This window comes from Malaclemys terrapin, chromosome 4, assembly GCF_027887155.1.
Source record: "Malaclemys terrapin pileata isolate rMalTer1 chromosome 4, rMalTer1.hap1, whole genome shotgun sequence".
NCBI lineage: Eukaryota > Metazoa > Chordata > Testudines > Emydidae > Malaclemys > Malaclemys terrapin.
The window spans coordinates 24,686,940-24,709,493 of record NC_071508.1 but is presented as its reverse complement, the minus strand read 5'-3'; the positions used below and the strand labels follow the sequence as shown (position 1 = coordinate 24,709,493).

The window sequence follows — 22,554 nt, the reverse complement described above, 5'->3', positions numbered from 1 at the left end:
CATGTTATTACAGCAACATCCATACTTTAAATCAATATCACTTCATTTGCCGATATTCCATCAGTCTTGGATAGAATGCAGAAAAAGGTGCAGGAATAGGTATTTCGCACGCCCTATGACAAACATGAGGATAACCCCAGGGTTCATTCACCAGTCCAGGAGTTGGATTTAGACACAGATAAGTACATGTCTCTAAATGTTCATATGTCTTCCCTCCCTAGTTGGATGACCTTGCATGTTGGGTCCCTCGCTAGTTTAAACTAGAGTAATTGGTGGATTCTCCATTAAGTCTTTAAATGATGATTTGAGGATTTCAGTAACTCAGCCAGAGGTTATGGCTTACTACAGCAGTGGGTGTGTGAGGTTCTGTGCTCCGCGATGTGTGGCGGTCAGACTGTTCGGCGGTCAGACTGTTATATGATCGTGATGGTCCCTTCTGGCCTTAAATCTATGAGTCAGTAGAAAGCTCTCATAATCTGTCCTCTTGTGTGCTCCTGGTTTCAGGTTCCACAGGTTTGTTTTGGCATTCAGGTCTTTCACTATCTGGTGTGAATGTCACATCAATCTGATCAGCAGTTTCCATGTTTGCAGGATCAACAACATCCTCATTTCTCAGACATGGATTGAATGTTTCTGCCTCTGGATGCAGTCTCTGTTTCAGGGGTAGTATCTGCTCCATTGCACGATGTAGTTCATCTTCGCTCTCGCTGTCAGAATCACTGGAGTCCAGATTCCTGTCCTGGTTTTGATCTCTTGTGGCACCGGCTTGTCTTGTTCTCCGTGTCTCCCACTGGGTAGTTTAGAGGGCAGCATTATACCAAGCATACGAAGTCACAGGGAAGTAAAGACACATCTTTCTTTATGCAAACTTTATTTTTCTGTTGGCAGCTTTTCCTGGAACAAACCATAGCATGCTACAGCTGCACTCCTGGGAAACCAGGCCCAAACGTATGCAAAAGTTAAACATCTACTAGGCCCTGCCTACATCCCAAAGTCCACAGGCACAGAGGCCGGCTCCAGCCAACCAGAGATGTTATTTCAGAAAAAACAGGGGGAGAGAATTGTGTCAGCATGTGACTATAATTCTGGAGGGGTGTGTGGGGGTGGTGGAAGATATAGTGTTGCAGATAGACCTATGAAAAGCACCCAGTAGCAGCTGCGTAGAGAGGTACAACTGCGCCACCTGGGGGCCTTGCCCAGCAAGTGAGCCCTGAACCTGCACTGTGTGTTACCACACACATTGGCAGCTCGCTGCTGCAGGCTGATAGTGCCCATCCCAGTAGCTGGGTGCCTGCGGGGATCTGGGCATTTGTGTTCCTTGGTGTTTATCTGAAATTGCATGTTTCACAGGGTTTTTTTATGCCGCAGGGAACTGTCCGGGCAGCAATCTGGTCTTCTCAGGCTATTTCAGTTGCTAGACTGTCTGTGAATCTGGGAAATCCTTTCCTTGCCCTTAGATATTGCTTATTTCTACATAAGAAAGGCCATATTGGGTCAGACCAATGACCCATCTAGCCCAGTATCCTGTCTTCTGACAGTGGCCAATGCCAGGTGCCCCAGAGGGAATGGACAGAACAGGGAATCATCAAGTGATCCATCCCCTGTCGCCCATTCCCAGCTTCTGGCAAACAGAGGCTAGGGCAGGCCCGGCTCCAGGCACCAGCTTAACAAGCAGGTGCTTGAGGCGGCCAAGGGAGAGGGGCGGCACCTGTGGCAATTTGGGGGCGACAGGTCCCTCACTCCTTCTAGGAGCGAAGGACCTGCCGCTGAACTGCCGCCGCCGATTGCGGCTTTTTTTTTTTTGCTTGGGGCAGCAGAAATGCTGGAGCCAGCTCTGGGCTAGGGCCACACCATTCCTGCCCATCCTGGCTAATAGCCATTGATGGACCTATCTTCCATGAACTTATCTAGTTCTTTTTTGAACCCTGTTATAGTCTTGGCCTTCACAACATCCTCTGGCAAAGAGTTCCACAGGTTGACTGTGCATTGTGTAAAGAAATACTTCCTTTTTTTCGTTTTAAACCTGCTGCCTATTAATTTCATTGGGTGACCCCTAGTTCTTGTGTTATGAGAAGGAGTAAATAATACATCCTTATTTACTTTCTCCACACCAGTCACGATTTTATAGCCCTCTATCATATCCCCCCTTAGTCATCTCTTTTCCAAGTTAAAAGGACCAGTCTTACTAACCAGTCCTCACATGCAAGCTGGTCCATACCCCTAATAATTTTTGTTGCTCTTTGCTTTTCCAATTTCAATATATCTTTTTTGAGATGAGGAGACCACATCTGCACACAATATTCAAGATGTGGGTGTACCAAGGATTTATATAGAGGCAATATGATATTTTTGTCATATTATCTATCCCTTTCCTAATGATTCCCAACATTCTGTTACCTTTTTGACTGCCACCGCCCGTTGAGCAGATGTTTTCAGAGAACTAACCACAATGACTCCAAGATCTTTCTTGAGTGGTAACAGCTAATTTAGACCCCATCATTTTATGTATATAGTTGCGTTTATGTTTTCCAGTGTGCATTGCTTTGCATTTATCAACATTGAACTTCATCTGCCATTTTGTTGCCCAGTCACCCAGTTTTGTGGGATCCCTTTGGAACTCTTCACAGTCTGCTTTGGACTTAACTATCTTGAGTGGTTTTGCATCATCTGCAAATTTTGCCAACGCACTGTTTACCCCTTTTTCCAGATCATTTATGAATATGTTGAATAGCACTGGTCCCAATACAGACCCTTATTTACTTCTCTCCATTCTGAAAACTGACCATTTATTACTACCCTTTGTTCCCTTTCTGTTAACCAGTTACTGATCCATGAGAGGACCTTCCCTGTTATCCCATGACTCCTTACTTTGCTTAAGAGCCTTTGGTGAGGGACCTTGTCAAAGGCTTTCTGAAAATCTAAGTACACTACATCCACTGGATCACTCTTGTTCACATGCTTGTTGACCACCTCAAAGAAATTTAGTAGATTGGTGAGGCATGATTTCCCTTTACAAAAAACATGTTGACTCTTTCCCAACAAATCGTGTTCATCGATATGTCTGATAATGCTTTTCTTTACTACAGTTTCAACCAATTCGCATGGTATTGAAATTAGGTTTACCTGCCTGTAATTGCCAGGATTGCCTCTGGAGCCTTTTTTAAAAATTGGCGTCACATTAGCTATCCTCCAGTCATCTGGTATAGAAGCTCATTTAAATAATAGGTAACATATCACAGTTATTCTGCAATTTCACATTTGCGTTCCTTCAGAACTCTTGGGTGAATACCATCTGGTCCTGGTGACTTATCAATTTGTTCCAAAACCTCCTCTAATGACACCTCAATGTGAAACAGTGCCTCAGATTTGTCACTAAAAAGAATAACTCATCCTCAGCCGTGAAGACCGATGCAAAGAATTCATTTAGTTTCTCCACAATGGTCTTATTTTCCTTGAGTGCTGCTTTAGCATCTCAGCTGGTTGCCTCCATAAGGCAAACAAAAGACTCTAGGTAAGAGATAAAATCCAAATCCTGAGCTATGCGGGTGCTCCCTGATTCTCCTCAAGGGCTGAGGGATTCAGACCTGTTCCCAGATATCTCCCCCAGCCCAGTAGCAGAACTAATAGGGGGAAAAGAGGGTGACTGCCATCCCAGTGGCCTTTTGGTGTAAGGGTGGTGTGTTATCCATCATACTAGAGAACTGACAAAAGGAGGCGTAGGACACGACTTTTCACAAGGGGCTGGAGCGTGAGCCCATCCTGCACTCACTCACCAGTGACAGTGCCTGTCCTGGCTCTGTGACATGGCGCACAGGGTAGTGTGACGCTGCGACCCCGTGTTCCAGGTTGGGATGTCACTCACGTAGAGTTGGCCTGGCCACCCCTCCGTCATGACCAAACCAGAGTGGTGCTGCAACCCTGTGTGCCAGATTGGCGGGGGATGTCCATAAATTACATAACACACTCTAGGGGTGTGGGTCCTTCCTTTTGCACCTTTGTTTCACTGTTACAAGTGTGTGTGTGTGTGGGGGGGGGAAGCCTTGAAAAATCACCAAAAAAATTGGCTGTCGGGGACTGTCCATAAATTGCATAACAGAGCAGGAAGCCAGGCCCAGCTGAGCAGGGCAGGAACCATCAGTGCAGGGTGCATGCAGGGTGGGCTCGCTCTCCAGCTCACCACCAATGACCCATCACCCTACACTGACCAAGTGCTGAGATCCCACCCACGCTTTGGGCTGGCCCAGATTCCTCAAGGTGCCAAGTTCACCCAGTGCCCCCCCCACTCAGCACCCCCCAACCCTGCAACCCCCCAACTCTGCAACCCCCCTAAACCCAGCAGCGCTCCCCCCCATACGCAGCACCCCAAACCCAGCAGCGCCCCCTACGAATGGGAAGCCCAATGCTAAGCTCAGCCCCCCAGTTGCTCCCCGGCCCCAGTCACACACCCTAGGCCCAAACGTGGGGCAGCGTCAGGGGTGAGCAATGGGACCCCTCCTCGAGCCGGACCCATCGCCTAGCCCGAGCTCGTTCGCTCCCATTCTTTTCCGCCAGGGGGCGCCGCTCGACCCTTAACGCGGGCACCTGCCCGCTCTGTGCGTATGGCGTCGCCTGCCCGGTCCGTGCGTGCGGCGTGACGCTAGGCACCGCCCCGGGCGTATGACGTGTGCCGGGGGCTAGCCCCGCCCCCTGCCGGTGCGCGCGGGGGCCGCAGTCTCCCGCTGCAGAGTGCTCGGAGCCGGCGGGGCCGGAGTCTTCTCAGTGAGCGCTCCCGAGTGGGTCCGTCCGACGCCGGCTGCTCCCGCTCCCGCTCCGGATCCCCCGGGCGGCGCTGCTGACCCCTCCCGACCCGGTTCGCCTCCCCACGCAGCTCCAGGATGTCGGTGCCGGATTCCGCCGTCGGGGACGAGATGAAACAGGCCAAGGAGATCGAGGACGCCGAGAAGTATTCCTTCATGGCCACGGTCACCAAGGCGCCCAAGAAGGTACCGGGGGTCCGGTCCGGGGGTGTGTGAGGGGACAGGTCCGGTCCGGGGGGGGGGGTGTGGGGACAGGTCCGGTCCGGGGGGGGGGGGGTGAGGGGACAGGTCCGGTCCGGGGGGGGGGGGGTGAGGGGGCAGGTCCGGTCCGGGGGGGGGGGGTGAGGGGGCAGGTCCGGTCCGGGGGGGGGGGGGGGGTGTGGGGACAGGTCCGGTCCGGGGGGGGGGTGAGGGGGCAGGTCCGGTCCGGGGATGTGTGAGGGGGCAGGTCCGGTCCGGGGGGGCGTGAGGGGGCAGGTCCGGGGGGGGGGTGAGGCCTGGGTCCGGGCTGGGGGGTGCTGGCCGGGTCCGGGGCAGAGGGAGGTCCGGCCTGGGGCGGGAGGAGGCCTGTCCCGTGTAGGAGGGTCTGGTTGGGGGAAGGCTGGTCCCGGGGTAGGGGAGGTCTGGTTCAGGGGTGGGGTACGGATTGGAGTGAGGATGCAGTTCAGCTCCCCAAGAGACCCTGTTGGAGGCTGATCCAAGGCTCGGTTTGGGAGGGCCTGGAGATGGGGGGTGGGTAACCGTAAAGGCCTGTGAAGGGGCAGTGTGTTCCCTGTGAGTGGGGACTACAGGTCTCAGGTAGGGTGACCAGACAGCAAGTGTGAAAAATCAGGACAGAGGGTGAGGGGGGTAATAGGAGCCTATCTAAGAAAAAGACCCAAAAATGGGGACTGTCCCTGTAGAATCAGGACATCTGGTCACCCTAGTCTCAGGGGAGCTGGCCATCTGCTGTGCCTCCCATGGGTTGCACTAGGGGACGGGAGGAGAACAGGAGCCCGTGGGATGTGGATGGGGGAGCTGTTTGCAGGATGGGGTGTCCTGGCGTTGTAGGGAGGATGCCAGGTACAAGGCTTTGTGGGGAAGGTGCTAGGGGGAGTTGTGATGGCCTGGTACAGATATCTGTCAGGAGGGAGGTGGGCAGGTTTGGGGGTTGGTTAGAACCGGGCAGGTTATCTGCTGTGACCCTGAACTCAGGATCAGTAAGAGGACAGTGTTGCTGTGACTTGGAAGGGTGGATTTGTGGCTGCATGGACTGGGGCATGATAGCAAGATGTTGGGTGACCCAAGGGATGTGATGGAATATTTAAGGGGTATTTAGAGAATACAGCAAGCCAGGCATTTTGGGGAGCAGGAGAGGCATGCTCTGTACCTTTGTGGGTGTCGTGGACAAGTTTGGGCAGCTAATGAGAGGAGGGGTTTGATGACAGCTTTGAGGGAAAGACCAATCTGCAGGCGGGTTTGTGGGAATGTAACTCAAGCTTCCTGGAGTGCTTGCTGTGCTCAGCATTCCCCTCTTGTCCATTCACCCTTAAAGTGACTGAAATTCTCTCATCTGCTCCTCTGTGCTAGCAAAGGTCAGAGCCCTCATGTAGACTGGTCACTGTGCTTTTACCACTCCGTCATTGTCTAAATTCTGTCCGAGTAGGATTAGATAAGGGGGTAGTCAGCTCTTTGTTACAGCCACCATTGGTAGTTGCACTACTGGTGAATTTCAGATCTTTGCGTGTGTAGATGCAGCTGAGACTCTGGGATTTAGACTTGCTGTGGAGGTCCCTGCTGTGTTGAATATCATGTTCTCCCCGAGGTTGCTGCCACATGCTTCAGTGTTAGGACTTGAACAGAGTAAATGGGAAAAACACCAGAGCCCTCAGCCCCTGGAAATGCAAAGCCTTCCGGCTGAGAATTTTTTGATTGTTGACATAGGTGCTGGAATTTTAGAGGGTGAGGGTACTGGTTTCATCTAGAGGAGGCCACTTAAAATCATTTGCATTTGAGACATCCCCTCCTGCCTAATCTCCTCAAATAACTAGCATTCAGCTGCCAGTGACAGAGGAACTCAATGGATATCTGTCTGTTTATGCAGACTGTGGATGTAGCCCAGAGGAAGGAGCAGAAGAATGCAGAGGCTAAGAGCTGCTGCTTTCCAGAGGTGGTTCTGCGGCTGCAGTCATGCTTTTGAGAGAACTAAAGCAAACTCTTTTCTTTTGATTGTTGTTACCTCCTTCCAGTCTTGCACGATGGATTATGAAAGTAACAGTCTGAGGCTTGTGACCACATAAGCCATAATGTGGCAGTGATATGACAGACGAATATACTGTAACACTTAAGCAGCCCATGGGGCTGGGGGAGTTGCTGTAGTGGTAGTGTGGGAAACCCCTTTAATGTGAGGATGGGGGGTACATAGGGTTTAGCTCAATCCAGTGTTCTTGTGGGAGAGGCTCTGGGAGGGCTGATATACTTGGGTGTACGGGAGGTAATAGTTGCCCCTTGAAACTACTGCTGTAGTTCTAGGCCTGTTTCATAGCTTGATGTGCAGTCAGCAGGTTGCAATGCTGCCAAGGCCCTGCCGGGAGCACTTCAGGACATGCAATGAATGGCCTTTGAGGCGGATAACATCAGTAGCCAGTGAAATCTTGGGTGGCATTGCCATCAGTAAGAATGAATGCTTCAGGCCACCACTTTCCCAGCCCACCCGGTGATTGTGAATAGCACTGATAGCAGAGGCGTTGGCAAAAACTCCAAAGTATACAGTGCTAAGTGCCTAGAGCTTATCTCAGAGCTCAAGGCATTTTCAAGTTGCCTCATAACAAAATCATAACCATTAACAGGCCTCTTTCCTTCTTGAGACTTGTATTTATTTCTATTAATGCAAAGCTGATGTGACTTGTGTGTCCCTTTTTTGAGCTTTGAAACTCCCCCCCCCCCCCCCCCCCCCAGCTCCACATCTCAGGCAAACAGTTGAGAGTGACTCCCTGTATTGGCCAGGAGAGAGAGTCCAACAGCAGGCTTGCTTTGAACAAACCATTCTCTAAAGGCAGTGGGCATGAAGATCAGACATAGGGGGAGGATGGGAATATCTCCAGGATTTGAGAGTGCTGGTACTGGCTCTGGCTCCTTTGTACTAACCATTCTAAAACAGCTTTTCAAAGAGCAGTCTTGTGTCACTTGCTGAGAAGTGCAGTGAAAGTGCTGACAGGAATAAGCATCTCTTGGTGTTCATTTGGACAAGCTGCAAATGTGTTCAGTTTCCCAGGCTGAGTGCCTCACTTGAGAAGCTGGAGGGATCATTAGCAAGAAGCAACTCTGATAGGAACTGGGCTGTGGGAAGAGCCCCATCAGTGGATTTTCTGCAGAAGTAGATGTGTTCCTCATGTTTGATCAGCCCTTTCTGGCAGCCTGAAAGAGCCGGATGGTGAGATCCCTGTTAGCTACATATCCTGGCCTTGAGGAGCTCCTGTTTCTTCTCTTGTCATTGAGTTGGTAAAGGTTAAAAAGTGAAGCAGCAGGAGGTAAGTGATTAAGAGATTAAATGTGATCAACTCTGGGTTTAAATACAAGGCCAAAGAAGGCGAGGTGAACTGGCATTCGACCCTGCACAGAAACGGGTGGTCTTTTCCCCCCAGTAGATTGGGGGAGCTAGTTTAGCTGAGGCTCCCTCTTGACTGCAGTCTACTTAATGGAACTACTTTTGCTTTGTCTTTTCTGTTAGCAAACTAACACCAGCTTTGTTCTCCAGTGATACTACCCCAGTGCAGTGGGCAGCTGAAGAAAGGCAGAGAGGTATACTGAGGCCTAGTCTTCACTTACCGGCTGGTCCGGCGGCACGCCATCGATGTTCTGGGATCGATTTATCGCGTCTGGTTAAGACGCGATAAATCGATCCCGGAAGTAGCTCGCCGAGAGGAGTACGCGGCATCGACGGGGGGAGACTTCCTGCCGCGTCTGGACCGCGGTAAGTTCGGACTAAGGTACTTCGAATTCAGCTACGTTATTAACGTAGCTGAATTTGCGTACCTTAGTCCGATTTGGGGACTTAGTGGGGACCAGGCCCCAGTCTAGGACATTAACCAGTGTGTTCTGTACTGTAGTGCCTACATGTTAGTAGGAACTTTAGAAACAGATGGACTGCCACCAGCAGGTTTCCCTCCAGCGGTGAATTGTGTTGAGGGTTTTATAGATACATCCAGAACAGTATTCTTGTAATGGCTCAGGAATCTTTCCCTGTTAGCAAAGAACCGAAATAATCTCTTCCCTACAGCTCACTGTCAAATGAGGGGCTGTTCAGTATAGGGTGCCTAGTTTTTTGAACTGTTTTCATTAGGAATACCAGTTTCCTCAAGTCCCTCCTATTCAGTGAGCAGGGCTTTCTGGGGCTTTGGCTCATAGACTATTTCAGTGACAAGTGATTGTATATTCAGGTTGGAGTGATATCTGCTGTTAGAATTCATCCCACCTTAGATCAAAGTAGGGAAAATGTGCTGAGACAGTAGCGATGGGTAGAACATCAGGGAGCCCTGACCCTAACTAGGGCTGACTACAAAGCAGAGTATCTATCCAGGGTTTCTATCATGGACTCAAACAGCAGCAGCTTAGTGACATATCTCTGCAGTATCCTCTTGTCACACCACCTATGAATAGGGCCCTACCAAATTCAGGGACCATTTTGATCAATTTCACAGTCATAGGATTTTAAAAATAATAAATGTCATGATTTCAGCTATTTAAATCTGAAATTTCACAGCATTTGTAGGAATTCTGATTCAAAAAGGAGTTGGGGGATGGGGGGCACAGGATTAATGTGTGGGGGGGGTTGCGGTACTGCTACCCTTACTTCTGCGCTGCTGCTGGCGGTGGCGCTGCCTTCAGAGCTGGGCAGCCGGAGAGCGGTGGCTGCTGGCCGGGAACCCAGCTCTGAAGGCAGAGCCGCCACTGCCAGCAGCAGCACAGAAGTAAGGATGGCATGGCATGGTATTGCCACCCTTACTTCTGTGATGCTGCAGGCATGGCACTGCCTTCAGTGCTGGGTGCTTGGCTAACAGCCACCACTCTCCAGCTGCCCAGATCTGAAGGCAATGCAGAAGTACTGCGGACCCCCCCAATAACCTTGTGACCCCCCCCTGCAACTCCCTTTTGGGTCAGGACCCCCAATTTGAGGAACACTGGTTCCCCCCTGTGAAATCTGTATAGTATAGGGTAAAAGCACACAAAAGACCAGACCTCACGGGGGGAGACCAGATCACAGTCCGTGACGCGCTTTTCATGGCCGTGAATTTGGTAGGGCCCTACCTATGAAGCTTAACAGCCCAGCTTACACCTTGATCTACCTTGCCAGGTGTGAGCTACTTTTCATCAGGTTGAACTGCAGTCAGTTATGCTTATTCGTGCAACAGAACTGAAATGTTTTCACATTTCACAAGGGCTAAAAGCTGTCTCATGCTCCCTGCTCTCTCAGGCAGACGAGCTCCCAGCACCTGCCCAAGGCTCTGTCCTCCTTGGCCTGAGAAGCAGGTAAGTGTGGTATCCCCCCCCCCCCCCAATGAAACCAGCTGCACTGGCTCTGTGGGTTTTTTGCTTCTGAACCTGTGTATGATGGCATCAGTGGAATCCCGCTGAGGCTGTGTTCTAGGGGTGCCAAGGAGAATACTAATGTACTGCTGCAGCTTTGCAGTGTTACAGACTCAGAGCTACTCTGTGCATGGTGGGGGAAGGACAGAGCCAGGGAAGACTGGGGGCTGGAGGGAAGGGAATGAGGCACTGGGAGGACTGAATTTGGGGTGGTTGGGGGGGTGGATATGGGTGCAAATGGGATCTAATTAGACATGATTTAAATCCCTCTGGATTGCACTCAGTGCATAGAGCTTTTGTGTCTATTGCTAATTTTTGAGGTCACTTGCACAAGCTGCTCTGGTGCTTTCCCTGGTGCTGGCTAGCCTTGCTAAACAGGGCCTCTTTGCTCCTGGCACATTAGTCCTTCTGTGGATGAGGTTAGTTGTACCCTTCCCAGGGCAGAATTGCCACACGCTACACAGCGTCTTTCCGTAAATACAAGATTACTCCCAAGGGGTATGATGTACTCCATTAAGTCCATGCTGTCTGTCTGCAGGATACCAGTGAATCAAGCTACTCTGACAATCTGGGAAGGAAATGTGTTCTGGGATGCATTTCTGGCGTCTCTCGAGTGAGCCAGAAATTAGAGATGGAGACGACCACGTAGCTCTCCTGCCAGCGATAAGATTTTTCCCTCTAGGATCAGTACACTTTGGGGTTTCCTCCTTTCATCCCTGGAGGCTGTCACAATTTAGCCAATAGATTTCCTTATCAAAGCTTTTCTTAAGAGTCATTCTGAATTTCTTTCTGACATAGATTTGCTGGGATTAAATTATCACCCATAAATCCTCCCCCGCTCGTCAGTTACTTGGAGATGGTTCTATCTCCACCATGTCACTTCCGTAGGCTATGTCTACAGTGGACAGTTAACCCAGTTTATTGGCCTCCAGTCTGAGGAGTTGGGTTAGCCTAGCCCAGATGTGAGCATCCTCACTGCAAAGACCTATCTGTCCACTGTTTGCACATTTGCCGGTGTGTGACTGGGAGCATATCCCATGGTTCTTTGTGCTGAGATGCTCTAGGATTCTTTCCTAGTCAGTTGTGTCAATTGCGAGAGAACTTGTCTGTCCTTCTGGGGGAATTGTGGGAAGCCATTTCTTTCTGATCTTCCTGCAGTTTGTTTGTTTGTCTGCTGACAAGGCGCCCAAGCATGGATGCAGTATTCCAGGCGCTCTTCCATGAGAGACGCAGAGAGAGGGGTTGTCACCTCCCCGGTTCTGTACTGAGATGCTTCCATATGCACAGCCAGGAGTTAGTGGCCTTTCTTCTAATTGCTGTCTGCTGTAAGTTGCTCTCAGCATTACTACTTTCTAGGTTATTCCCACTACTGCACAGCTGTATTTTTTGTATAATTTTTCTGTAAGTATTAACAGCACTCTTCCAAATTGAATCTCATTCTGTTACCTTCCGTATTTCTGATATTGCTAGAACCCTTTATATTTCTGCCAGCCCTGGTATTCACTGCTCCTGCTGGTGTGTAGTATTGTCCGTACATTTCATTAGCATACTCTTTATCTCCTTTCCAAATCTGTAATGAAGAACTGAAATTGGACCGGCCCTTGCTGTGTTCCCCATAGTAACCTACTGTAGGTTCCCCCAGGGGGCTGAGCAGATCCTTCTGTGCATCTTTGCTATGTTTGGGCTGAGGTGAGGGGTGATTACTGTTATCAAGTCCTACCAAGAGGCCCTGAGCTCTTCCTGATGGGATTCTTTCCAAGGGGAATTCTACTTGTTTTCCTCCAGTGATAAGAGGAGAAAGTGATCTGACACTTTGGATTCACCAACATAGATTTTGAAATAATTCTATGTAAGTTTAGGGGAGGAGGACCATAGCTGATGTGGAGAACCCGAAGGGGGCCCATTCTTGCACACCAAGATGATGGCGACTTTTGGGATCCACTTAAATGAAACATGCATCCTTTCTGCTTTGTCCTTTGGACTGACATTCCAGGGATCAAGTCCATTCGTTCTCCATATATTCGCTGCTGTGGCCGTTGGAAATAGGCTGAATTTCCAACTTTGACACTTCAGCCACTAGAAGGGTGATTAAAATCCTCCCTGTATTCCCTGTCCTCCTTTGCAGCTGCACTGGCAGGCTTCTCAAGAGTCTCATTATAAAAATGGCAGTTCTAGGTGATTAGGGATCACAGATCATGCAGGTACAACCCTTGTTGAATAGTGCAAGTTTCCCTGTCTGCTCCATCATGATTACTGTTATCAAGTCCTGTCAAGAGGCCCTGAGGCTCTTCCTGATGGGAACCTGGTTCTGGTACAAGCAGTGCCCGTTCTCAAATATAGGAGATCTAGTGGTGATAGTTTTTTAAAACTCTTCCTGAAATGGACGGTTGTTTTGCAGTATGGAACAGGCTATAACAATACTTTCTTTGGGATCCTGACAATTCTTTCCACAGTTGGATTCCAGCTTGGACAGTGTTTACATCCATTTGTTCCCAATTGCTAAGGTTTCTCAATCTTGCTATGGGAATCTGCTCTCCAGGGCCAGGTTTGAGCTGACTGTTGGAGATAAACATTTGACATTTTTAGCAGCGCATTGTCTATTCATCTGTTTTACATACAGAGGATCCTGTTTTCAATGGCTACCCAGTGGAGTGGCAAATCAGTTGCTTAATGGAAGGGACTTAATAAAGGGGGAACAGAATTGTGCAAATAGAACTATGCTTACTATGTTTGCCTGGTTTTCAGAACAGGATGTTGTCTAATATAGAAGGCCCCTTTCTTGTATGGGTTTCAATGCGTTTATAATATATTTATATGGTCTCCAGTGCATGAGATGTTACGTTTTGTGATAAGGTGCTTGAATTTCCCATTAAGCTCTCTGATCAGTTGAGCATTCATAGGTGTTTTGTAATGGAGAGAATCAAACCCTAATACAAAATGTGCTCCAAACTGAGGGGGCAACCATATGTAAGTAGGACACTGAAAAGGTACTCACCTCATTTGAGACCAGCAGTGGACTAGAACTTAGCAGGTTTGAACAATGCCACTGGTGTAGACTTAATGGCTTTATCAGTCCATAAGCCATAAAGCTAAGCAGGCCTTTTGAAAGTTTACTTATGCTCCGACCGTATTCATTTAATTGTCATTAAAAATGTCCCTTTTTCCGAAGGCTAAATGTAGCTCAGTGTGCTCCACCCAAGCCCAAGAACCGTTGTTGACTTGGACTCCATGGGACGCTGGCAACGTGGCAGCAGAAGTTAGGCAGAACGTGGAGGCTCCAGACAGAGAGGTGGTTCTCGGTCTTGCAGAATGTATAGAGTGAATTCTGAGCAGCAGTCGTGGCAAATTTGTTCTTGAAATCGAGGCTGCCTCTGCACTAGGAAAATAGCTTCTGCTGCACCTGGAGTCTTGAGGGATTTGTGCCTTTGAGAAGGCACGACACGGATGTTGCTGCTATTCATGCCGCTCGTGGGGCTACCCAGCTGCCCTGTCACATCGGGCCAGTTGAACTGTGAATTTTAATTACACTGTCTGATCAATACTGTGACCTTGGTAACGGGCTCGTTGCTGCTGTAGAATCTGTTTACTTCAGGTTTGTAGCAGAGAAAGGACTTCACTGGCCAGGGACATGATGTTCTGATTAGTCAAACAGGCAGCATTGTAATGCAGGGTGGGAAGCCTGCTGCTGCAGGGGAAGTGCGTATTGCCTTAGTGCTGCCTACTGTTATCCTTGAGAGAACCATCAGATCCCAGTGCTATCCTGGCTCTCACAAGGGAGTGGTTTAGTTCATAAATACCAGAGTGAGGCAGCAGGGGCCTGTACCAATGGGGGGGATCTGTCTCTTTTCAGGCTTCTCGGGGTGGGGGAGGTGGCTGGAGCCTGCCTAAGAGCAGCCTGGAGGCAGTTCCCTTTGCTCCCTCTTGCAAAGATTCTCTTTGCGTTCCTTTCATTGAGGGACTTGGACCTTGGTGCTGTGGAAACTCTGCCACTTGACCCTGATGTTTTCAGGAGTTTTCCCCCTCCCTGCCCTTCATCAAAAGTCAGGATCAGAATATTGCACATTCTTTTCTGGTACCACAGGGAGAAGATTAATTCCAACCTGGGCATGTTTGGAATGAGAGCATTTTGCCAATTCCTATTGCACTTGGATCAAAAGACTGTATGCATATAATGTGGCCGCAATCTTCCCGTGTAAAACAACCTATTCGCCAATAATCTCCTAGATGCAGTTCCATGAGCTATTGTATTTCATCCTGTCATCAGGTGGAGGCAAGATAAAGATTGACTCCTGATGACTCCTCTTACTTAACTGACAGGAAACCGGGCTGATTCATTCCTCAGCTGGTGGAGGAATTGCAGTGCAAGGCTGGTGGTTCTTCGAGTATATGTCCCTATGGGTGCTCCCCTGTAGCATGTACGTGCGCCTGTGTGCTCTTGACTGGAGAATACAAAGCAATGGCCGTGGGCCTCCCCTGAGCAGCACCTTGTGCTCCCAAATGAATCATAGAATCATAGAATATTAGGGTTGGAAGAGACCTCAGGAGGTCATCTAGTCCAACCCCCTGCTCAAAGCAGGACCAACACCAACTAAATCATCCCAGCCAAGGCTTTGTCAAGCCGGGCCTTAAAAACCTCTAAAGATGGAGATTCCACCACCTCCCTAGGTAACCCGTTCCAGTGTTTCACCACCATCCTAGTGAAATAGTGTTTCCTAATATCCAGCCTAGATCGCCCCCACTGCAACTTGAGACCGTTGCTTCTTGTTCTGTCATCTGCCACCACTGAGAACAGTCTATCTCCATCCTCTTTGTAACCCCCCTTCAGGTAGTTGAAAGCTGCTATCAAATCCTCCCTCACTCTTTTCTTCTACAGACTAAATAACCCCAGTTCCCTCAGCCTCTCCTCGTAAGTCATGTGCCTCAGCCCCCTAATAATTTTCGTTGCCCTCCGCTGGACTCTCTCCAATTTGTCCACATCCCTTCTGTAGTGGGGGGACCAAAATTGGACACAATACTCCAGGTGTGGCCTCACCAGTGTTGAATAGAGGGGAATAATCATTCCCTCAATCTGCTGGCAATCCTCCTACTTATACAGCTCAATATGCTGTTGGCCTTCTTGGCAACAAGGGCACACTGCTGACTCATATCCAGCTTCTCCTCCACTGTAATCCCCAGGTCCTTTTCTGCAGAACTGCTGCTTAACCAGTCGGTCCCCAGCCTGTAGCGGTGCATTGGATTCTTTCTTCCTAAGTGCAGGACTCTGCATATAAGGAAGCATGGACCCACCACCACTCTGGTCCTTCTCAATTGCCTGAGTAAGTGGTTTATTTAGATCACTTAGGTCAGCTGCAGCAAGGAGCTTTGTTGCTGAAATTCTGTCTGTGTGTGGTATCCCACTGACCTAAACAGGTACAAGAGCTGGTTCTGGGGCATGAGAGTAACAAAACCAGAGGCGATTTGATCTGCTGAATTAAGTTGGTAAAGATGCTGATTTGTTCCTGTAAAGTGTGGTTGCTGCCTTAGGAGATGGAAGATCTATTCTTCATCCCATAGACCGCAGTGAATGGTGGGGAAACCTGCACATTGGATCCCAATGATGGACCTCGCTAGAGACTCTAGCCCTCCTGATAGTGAGGAATAGCTGAATGAAGGGTGAGTCTTGTGTTTCAGAGAGAGGGTGTTTACCACAGAGTGGCCATGGGTTGCAGTCTGTCTGGGATAGTCTTGTTGCCAGTCAGGCTCATGCTCCTGGAGTTGAATGTAATTTTTCGGTCCCGATGAGTTGCACACAGATTGCACTGGATGTCAATGAGACCTCAGCACTAGAACATACCTTCACCTTTGCCTGAACTCTGCACTGATGGTCTGCCAGCCAAGATGGAGTTTCAGCTCTCTCGCCAGAGCAGTGCTCAAATGGTTAGGCCTGGCTGGACTTTTATCTTTGTGTAACGCACATATTAAGGTTATGCTGCTCATTCTGATGCTGACAGGCTGCTGTGGAAGAGCCGCTTGCTTCTAAGCTGGCACTTTGCTCGTCTTTCTTTATCTTTCTGCTGGTACCAATCACAGCGGATTGGCCCAAAATCACGTCAGTTGTATGTTTTTTGTCTTGGTCCCGTTTCAGGCTGTTGATATTGCAGAGCTTTGTTCTCCATTTTTTCATTTGTTTTACAGTTTTCCTGAGATAGGAAAAAGTACAAGGATATCATAATGGTCAATGTCCTTTACATCCTATAGGCTAAATAGTCATAGGAGGGCCATTGAAGTCTGCTTGGTATTGAAGCTCATACAGCTTTTTGTTCTGTTCGTATACCCCAGGTCCCGTAGGGTCCTGGTCCATGCCCTTATCGCAATATATCTAAGGCCCGAAAGGTTACGGTAAATAACTTGTACTTGTGTCTACCCTGTAAGACTCTATGAAGAACTGGAGAACTAATGAGCTTATAACATGGATACCAGGGAAATGAAGTCCCATTACTTGAGAAAGGACGTGACTTAATCGCACTGTTTAAAACTTTTTTTTTTTTTTTTGGTTCTACCTATATAACGCAAACACCGAACCCAGCTGGGAGAAAAGTTATTTTGTTAAAGATTCAGCACCTCTCCTCCCTTCATCTAACTTTCTAGCCCATCTCTGGGTCTTCAAAAGAGAGAGCAGATCCAGGGAGACCCAGACTTGATATGCTTGAAATCTCTAGAGAGTAATAACAAATAATCAAGTGGGAAAGATCTCTTTACAAATTCAAGGTGGTTTTTCAGCCTCATAACCCAAAAGGGCCCAGATGCTCGTATTTTTTTTCCTTTGCACGTCACCTTTAAACACACTCCCTGCTCAGGTGCTGATCAGCATTATATTGCAGGTATCTTCCATGCTGCTGTCACCATTCAGCCTGAATAAGAAATATAGCAGGTTTGGCAGCCTGAAGTAAATGATCCCCAAACAGTTATAAATTAAATACTTAAAATTGCATTAATGCAACACTGATCAGACTTTACTGCCTCAAGGTAAAGATTCAATGATTATTGCAACAGCAAACTCAGCCCAACCCCCTGGGGTAATTGCAGGGCTCTGTATTGAACCCCGGGGTCTTGGAGTCAGGAGACCTGACTGCTGCTCACCAGCAGTGTGACTTTGGGCTCTCCTAGCTAGGGTGACCAGACAGCAAGTATGAAAAATCAGGACAGAGGGTGGGGGGGTAATAGGCACCTATATAACACACAGCCCCATGTATCAGGACTGTCCCTATTAAATCGGGACATCTGGTCACCCTACTCCTAGCTTAACCTTGTGTTAACTCAGTTTGCCCACTTGTGAAGAGTGGACTGATGCAGTTGTATGCATGTGTGCAGTGTTGTGTAAATGCTTTGGGGGAAACTAACACTGTGGTTGGAGAGCAAGTGTGAAATCTTCAGTTCAAAAGGCAGCTTTTATAAAAAGCTCTTAGCCCCTGACAGCTGGAGCTTAATGACAGCACTTTCCTGGACCTCTCTAACAAGGGAGTTGGTACTGCAGTACGACACTGATGTAAGAACTGAGTAAAAGTCCCAATTCGACAGTCCTTCTGGCTGTGAGTGTAATATCCAAGTACCGCTATTTATTTAAAGTCACTTCGCTTTTAGTATTTGGCATAATGGGTAACAGTTCCAAAAGTGACTGTGTAAAGGAGCTTCGGGATACTGAGCTCTCCGCACCCACTGACTTTGGTGGGTGGTGGTTTCTGTTTCTGAAAAACAGACCCTTTATTTCAGGTTGGGCTCTTCCAAAGATCCAGAGGGAGGTAAGTGCCCAACTCGCAAAATTTACACTTCACTCTCTTGGGTCTTGTTGACATTCAAAATTGCACTGGTTTTAACTTTAAATTGGTTTAAAAACGGATTTAGTTAGAAGTGGATGCTCTATAGGCTGAGTTTAAATCAGCTTAGGAGTTGGCCTACACTGTTGCACTCATTTAATTGAATTGCTTTAAACTCTCACCTGCAGTTGCAGCTTGTCTTTGAATATAGGCGAGGTCTCAGTCTCCTTTCACAATCCCAGCCTGGGCGTTTAACCTTCAGGCACACTTTTAAAAATTGATCCCTATATGTATAATCTGTGCAATCTCCAGCTCTAAAATCCTTCCCAGAGTCCAAGGGCTGTATACTTTATCTCTCCTTTTGATGGCAAAACTTTGCCTATGCTCCTTGAGGAACGAGTTACTTTGACCCTGAGTTTTTTTATAAAGCAGTAATTGTTATTGTTCTCAGTTACTATTTAACCATCAGACCCTTAAGATCACATTTATTTTATTTAATGTTGTGTTCCATTTATTATTCTCTTAACCACCTCTTCACATGTATCATTATATGACGATTAAAAAACAGAAGCCGTTTTTCACCCCATTAACCTTTGTAACTTGCCTGCTTCTTTCAAGAGCGTCTTAATCTCTGTTGGGCTTCAGATTCTTGTGAAAGCCTTTAACCCTCGTCTTGAAACAGATGGAGATTTCTCTTTAATGCTCACTGGCACAGAAGCCCATCCTTTCAGTGAGGAACCCAGACAGATTTTAGGGTTTTATTTGCATTATCAGGAGTTTAGTACCCTTTAGTTCCTGGTTGGATGTGGCATAGGATTCCCAAACTAGAGTCTGGCAGCTGGCCATGATTCCTGCTCCATAACCAATGCCATGTGTGCTACAGAAAGTAAGTAGGTCTCTGAGCAGCTTTTAGCTGCAGTGACACAAAATCAGAGCAAGGAGGCCTTCATGTTAAACACCGAGACCTACCAGTATCTGAAATGGCAAGTGTGCCTTCGAATTAGCACTACTAGGAGTGGAGCAGTAGAAAGCCCCAGATTGCAAAACTGCTAGGCAGTCATCCTAGCTTTGACTGTGATTTGTCTGAGCAGGGCATTCTCAGATACTTTTAAGGACTATTCAGATGATCCCTTCAGGAGGTTGTGGGAAAACAGAATTGGGTAACCCCAGCTCCACAACTAGGGCAGAGTGGGCCTAAGGACACTGGCGAGCAGCTCAGTCTTTTCGGGGGGAGAGCAGATATGGCTAAGTGCTAACGGTCAGGAATGCTGCCCTGGCACAGCACAAGCAATATTTCATGTACTTGTCCCTTAACTAAACCAGCTTTGTGGTAGTTGGATGGAAGTGTCATCCATTCAGGGCTCCCACTGATACTGACAAAGGAGGGTCAGCTGCAGTTCCTGTATCCAGTGCCAGCAGTTAGCCTGGAAGAGTCTGGAGTAGGAAACGTACTAAAGATCTGTGCCATAATGGGTTGCTGTTGAGGCTTCTCAGGGTGCTCCGGCCACATGAAGCTACCAGCCCCTTCCATTCAGAGAAGAGCAACTCTGAGGACTCTGTGACAAATTATAGTTCCCTGTTTTCAGGATTGAGGAAGAGAGCAGCTGATACATTTTTATTGGTTTAACCTAGCAATAGATACTTCACATCTGACCCTACTTGGGTGGTATTTAATGAACTGCTTTCTGGAGAGAGAGAGAGAGAGAGAGAGAGAGAGAGACAGACTGTCTCTGTTAGGACATGCCATGGGCAGGAATTACCTGGAGGACTGGACTCACCTGGACAAGATGGATCAGTGGTAGGAGTGGGTCGTGAACATTACCTCAGTAGAAAAGTACAGTAGGTGACTATGCACAGAGTGCCTGACGCATATTATTTTAACTGGACTCTCATTCGAAGTGGAGTTAGGATGATCTCAGATCTACATCCTGAGAATTGGTTACTCTGGTATGCGTAACGGTGTCGTTGGAGGATGGGAGATGGCCACGAATTAACCTGCTAGTCCGCTCCTGTTCTTGACCTAGAAAAAGAAGCTGCATAGCAGTAGGGTGACCAGACAGCAAGTGTGAAAAATCGGGACAGGGGGTGGGGGGTTGGGGGGTAATAGGAGCCTATATAAGAAAAAGACCCAAAAATCGGGACTGTCCCTATAAAATCGGGACATCTGGTCACCCTACATAGCAGCCAAATTTCTGCCTGTCTGAGGATTCACCAGGCACTTGTATGCCTGAAATGAATAGTAACATTCCTCTTTCCCTTCTTCCTTGTGGCTAGAGTTAATAAACATGATGATTTTCTTCCGAAAATACGTGAATTCAAACAATCACCGTTTAAAAGCTTCTGAACTCACAAGCACAGCGAGAGCCTGCTGCTTACGAGAAAACAATTCCAACCTCCCAGGAGGAAATCGTGCCATGGAAATAATCTTTCTGTAGAATAATTAATCACTGACGGTAGTAGTAGCATTTCAAGACAGTTTTCCAGGCCTGTTAGAATCAGTAACTGTAAATACGAGTTACAGAATCAATCTGCAATTTTCTAAGTTTGCTGCTGGGCTTTGTGCCATAAAGAGGATGGATGCAGGTTGATACTGAGCTTTTTATTCTGATAAAGTTTACAATCCTAGTTTCGGAATGAAAAAATAACACGTAAAAGAACAGGTAGTCTCTCGGCATCATGGATGTGGCCTGCTGAGCAAAGTGTGCAGCCAACAGTCTCCAGATCCACTGAGCTATTGTTAGGGCGAGCAGATTAAGTCAAGGAACACAGTGCTCACAATTGTGTCCTGATCTCTTTGTTGTTGGGTTTCTGCAGCCTCCAGAGGAAAGGTCCCAGGATCTCTGATCCTGGGGCAGCAGTTACATTGTTCTCTCAAGCAAGTGGAGAAGATGCCTAATTCCCTGGCAATGCCAGAGTCCTGGAAGGACATGCAGACCCATTTTCTCCTGGGTGGCGATGTCAATCTGATGCTGTATGTTGTAAGGCTTTGTGTGTACTCTTGGTGTGATTAGTCTGACAAGCGATTATAGAGGAAGCTTTTGAGATTCCACGTTTGTGTCTTGATGGCATTTTCTCAGCTGACGAATAGAAAAAACACCCTTTTTTTAATCTCCCAGCCACACTAAAGCAGCCTGGGATATGACAGACTAGCAGGGTTCTTTCTGGTTAGCATGTTATCACCAGTAATAAACCTACTGATAGCCAAATTTATCCCATAGGCATTGGCTTGACCAGGAAAATACACTTTTTATCACATGGTAACATCCTAATGTAGCCAAAGTAGTATTTAGTTTTCCTGTGTTAGCAGGTCGAGGTTTGTCCTCGGGCCTCTGTGGAGTTTACCTCAGCCAGCCAACAGATGTGAAAACTAAAAACCCTTGTCCAAACACTGAATTCCCCTCTTGCTAAATTGTCATTGGACATTTGCCGGATATTTTCTCCCATTCCAGTCATTGAAATTGCTGTAGACGCACTTTTCCCACAGTATGGAACTCACTCAGACTTGCTAGGTACTAGTAATTGAGAGTACTTACCCCCTCCTTCGCAATTGGTGCTTTGGGATCGGTTTGTATTTTCCCTTAAACTCCAGTTCATTCTGGGAGAATGGGCACTGGGGCTGGTTTCTGGCTGCATTTATAAGAACCATATGTATAAAATTAGATCTGTACAGAAGTTAAATGCAGCAGCTCAAATGTAGCCCACTGTTCCAGGAAAGGTGATTTAATTGCCTAAATGCATTCATAATCTCAGAGAACTGTAGGACCCCTAGTATGTATCAGGGACAAAATCCAGATGGCTTTTCATCCCATGAAGGGTGACTATGTTGCTGGAAGAATTGGGGGTGTAGGTCTGATGAGTTGCTGGTTGATTTGAGCAGTCAGGTAAAACTGCCAAAGAAACTTACCAGCCAAGGTACAGAACCTACTTGCCTGCCTTTTGCCATGCTCATGAAAAACTAAGGACATTTTACTCATCTGTCTGATCAAGATTTGCCATGAATGAATACAGCACTGGATTAGGCTGTGGCCTACCCGTGAAGACTGTGGGCTATCCATCAGTGCAGAAGCAGTTAACATTGTAGTAAGACTGTAGTGTGCCATTGAGTTTGGTCTGTAACACAGCTGCACAATGACCAAGAATGGAAGTATCTAATAGCATAGCTGACCTGCGTTTCCAGCATTAGTTTCAAATGGATAGGTGAGAACGGGGGTCATTTTGACCTTTCAGTCTTAAGACACAGCACTGTATCTGGAGAGGTCAGAATGTCTTTGACTTCTGTCCTTCTGCCATAGACCGAGCAAAATTAAATACCGTTTGTATTGTTGCACTTAGAAATACCTGGAAAGCATTGGAACTGCTTGAAATACAGTGGAACTGCAATACGTCTCACTGATTGCGAG

At 47.8% G+C, this 22,554-nt stretch overlaps 1 protein-coding gene across 3 annotated transcripts in view; it reads left to right on the top strand.

The window, feature by feature from the left end:
• The first annotated feature begins 4,857 nt into the window (after positions 1 to 4,857).
• Positions 4,858 to 22,554, top strand: part of AHCYL1 (adenosylhomocysteinase like 1) — a 40,748-nt gene continuing 23,051 nt past the window's right edge. For 2 of the 3 annotated variants that reach the window (XM_054025199.1, XM_054025200.1), the window contains exon 1: positions 4,858 to 4,982. In XM_054025199.1, the coding sequence (XP_053881174.1) occupies positions 4,875 to 4,982 (108 nt within the window). In that variant the 5' untranslated portion in view covers positions 4,858 to 4,874. Of the gene's footprint in view, positions 4,983 to 8,165; positions 8,306 to 22,554 lie in introns of those variants that run through there. The other variant, XM_054025201.1, reaches the window with a different exon arrangement.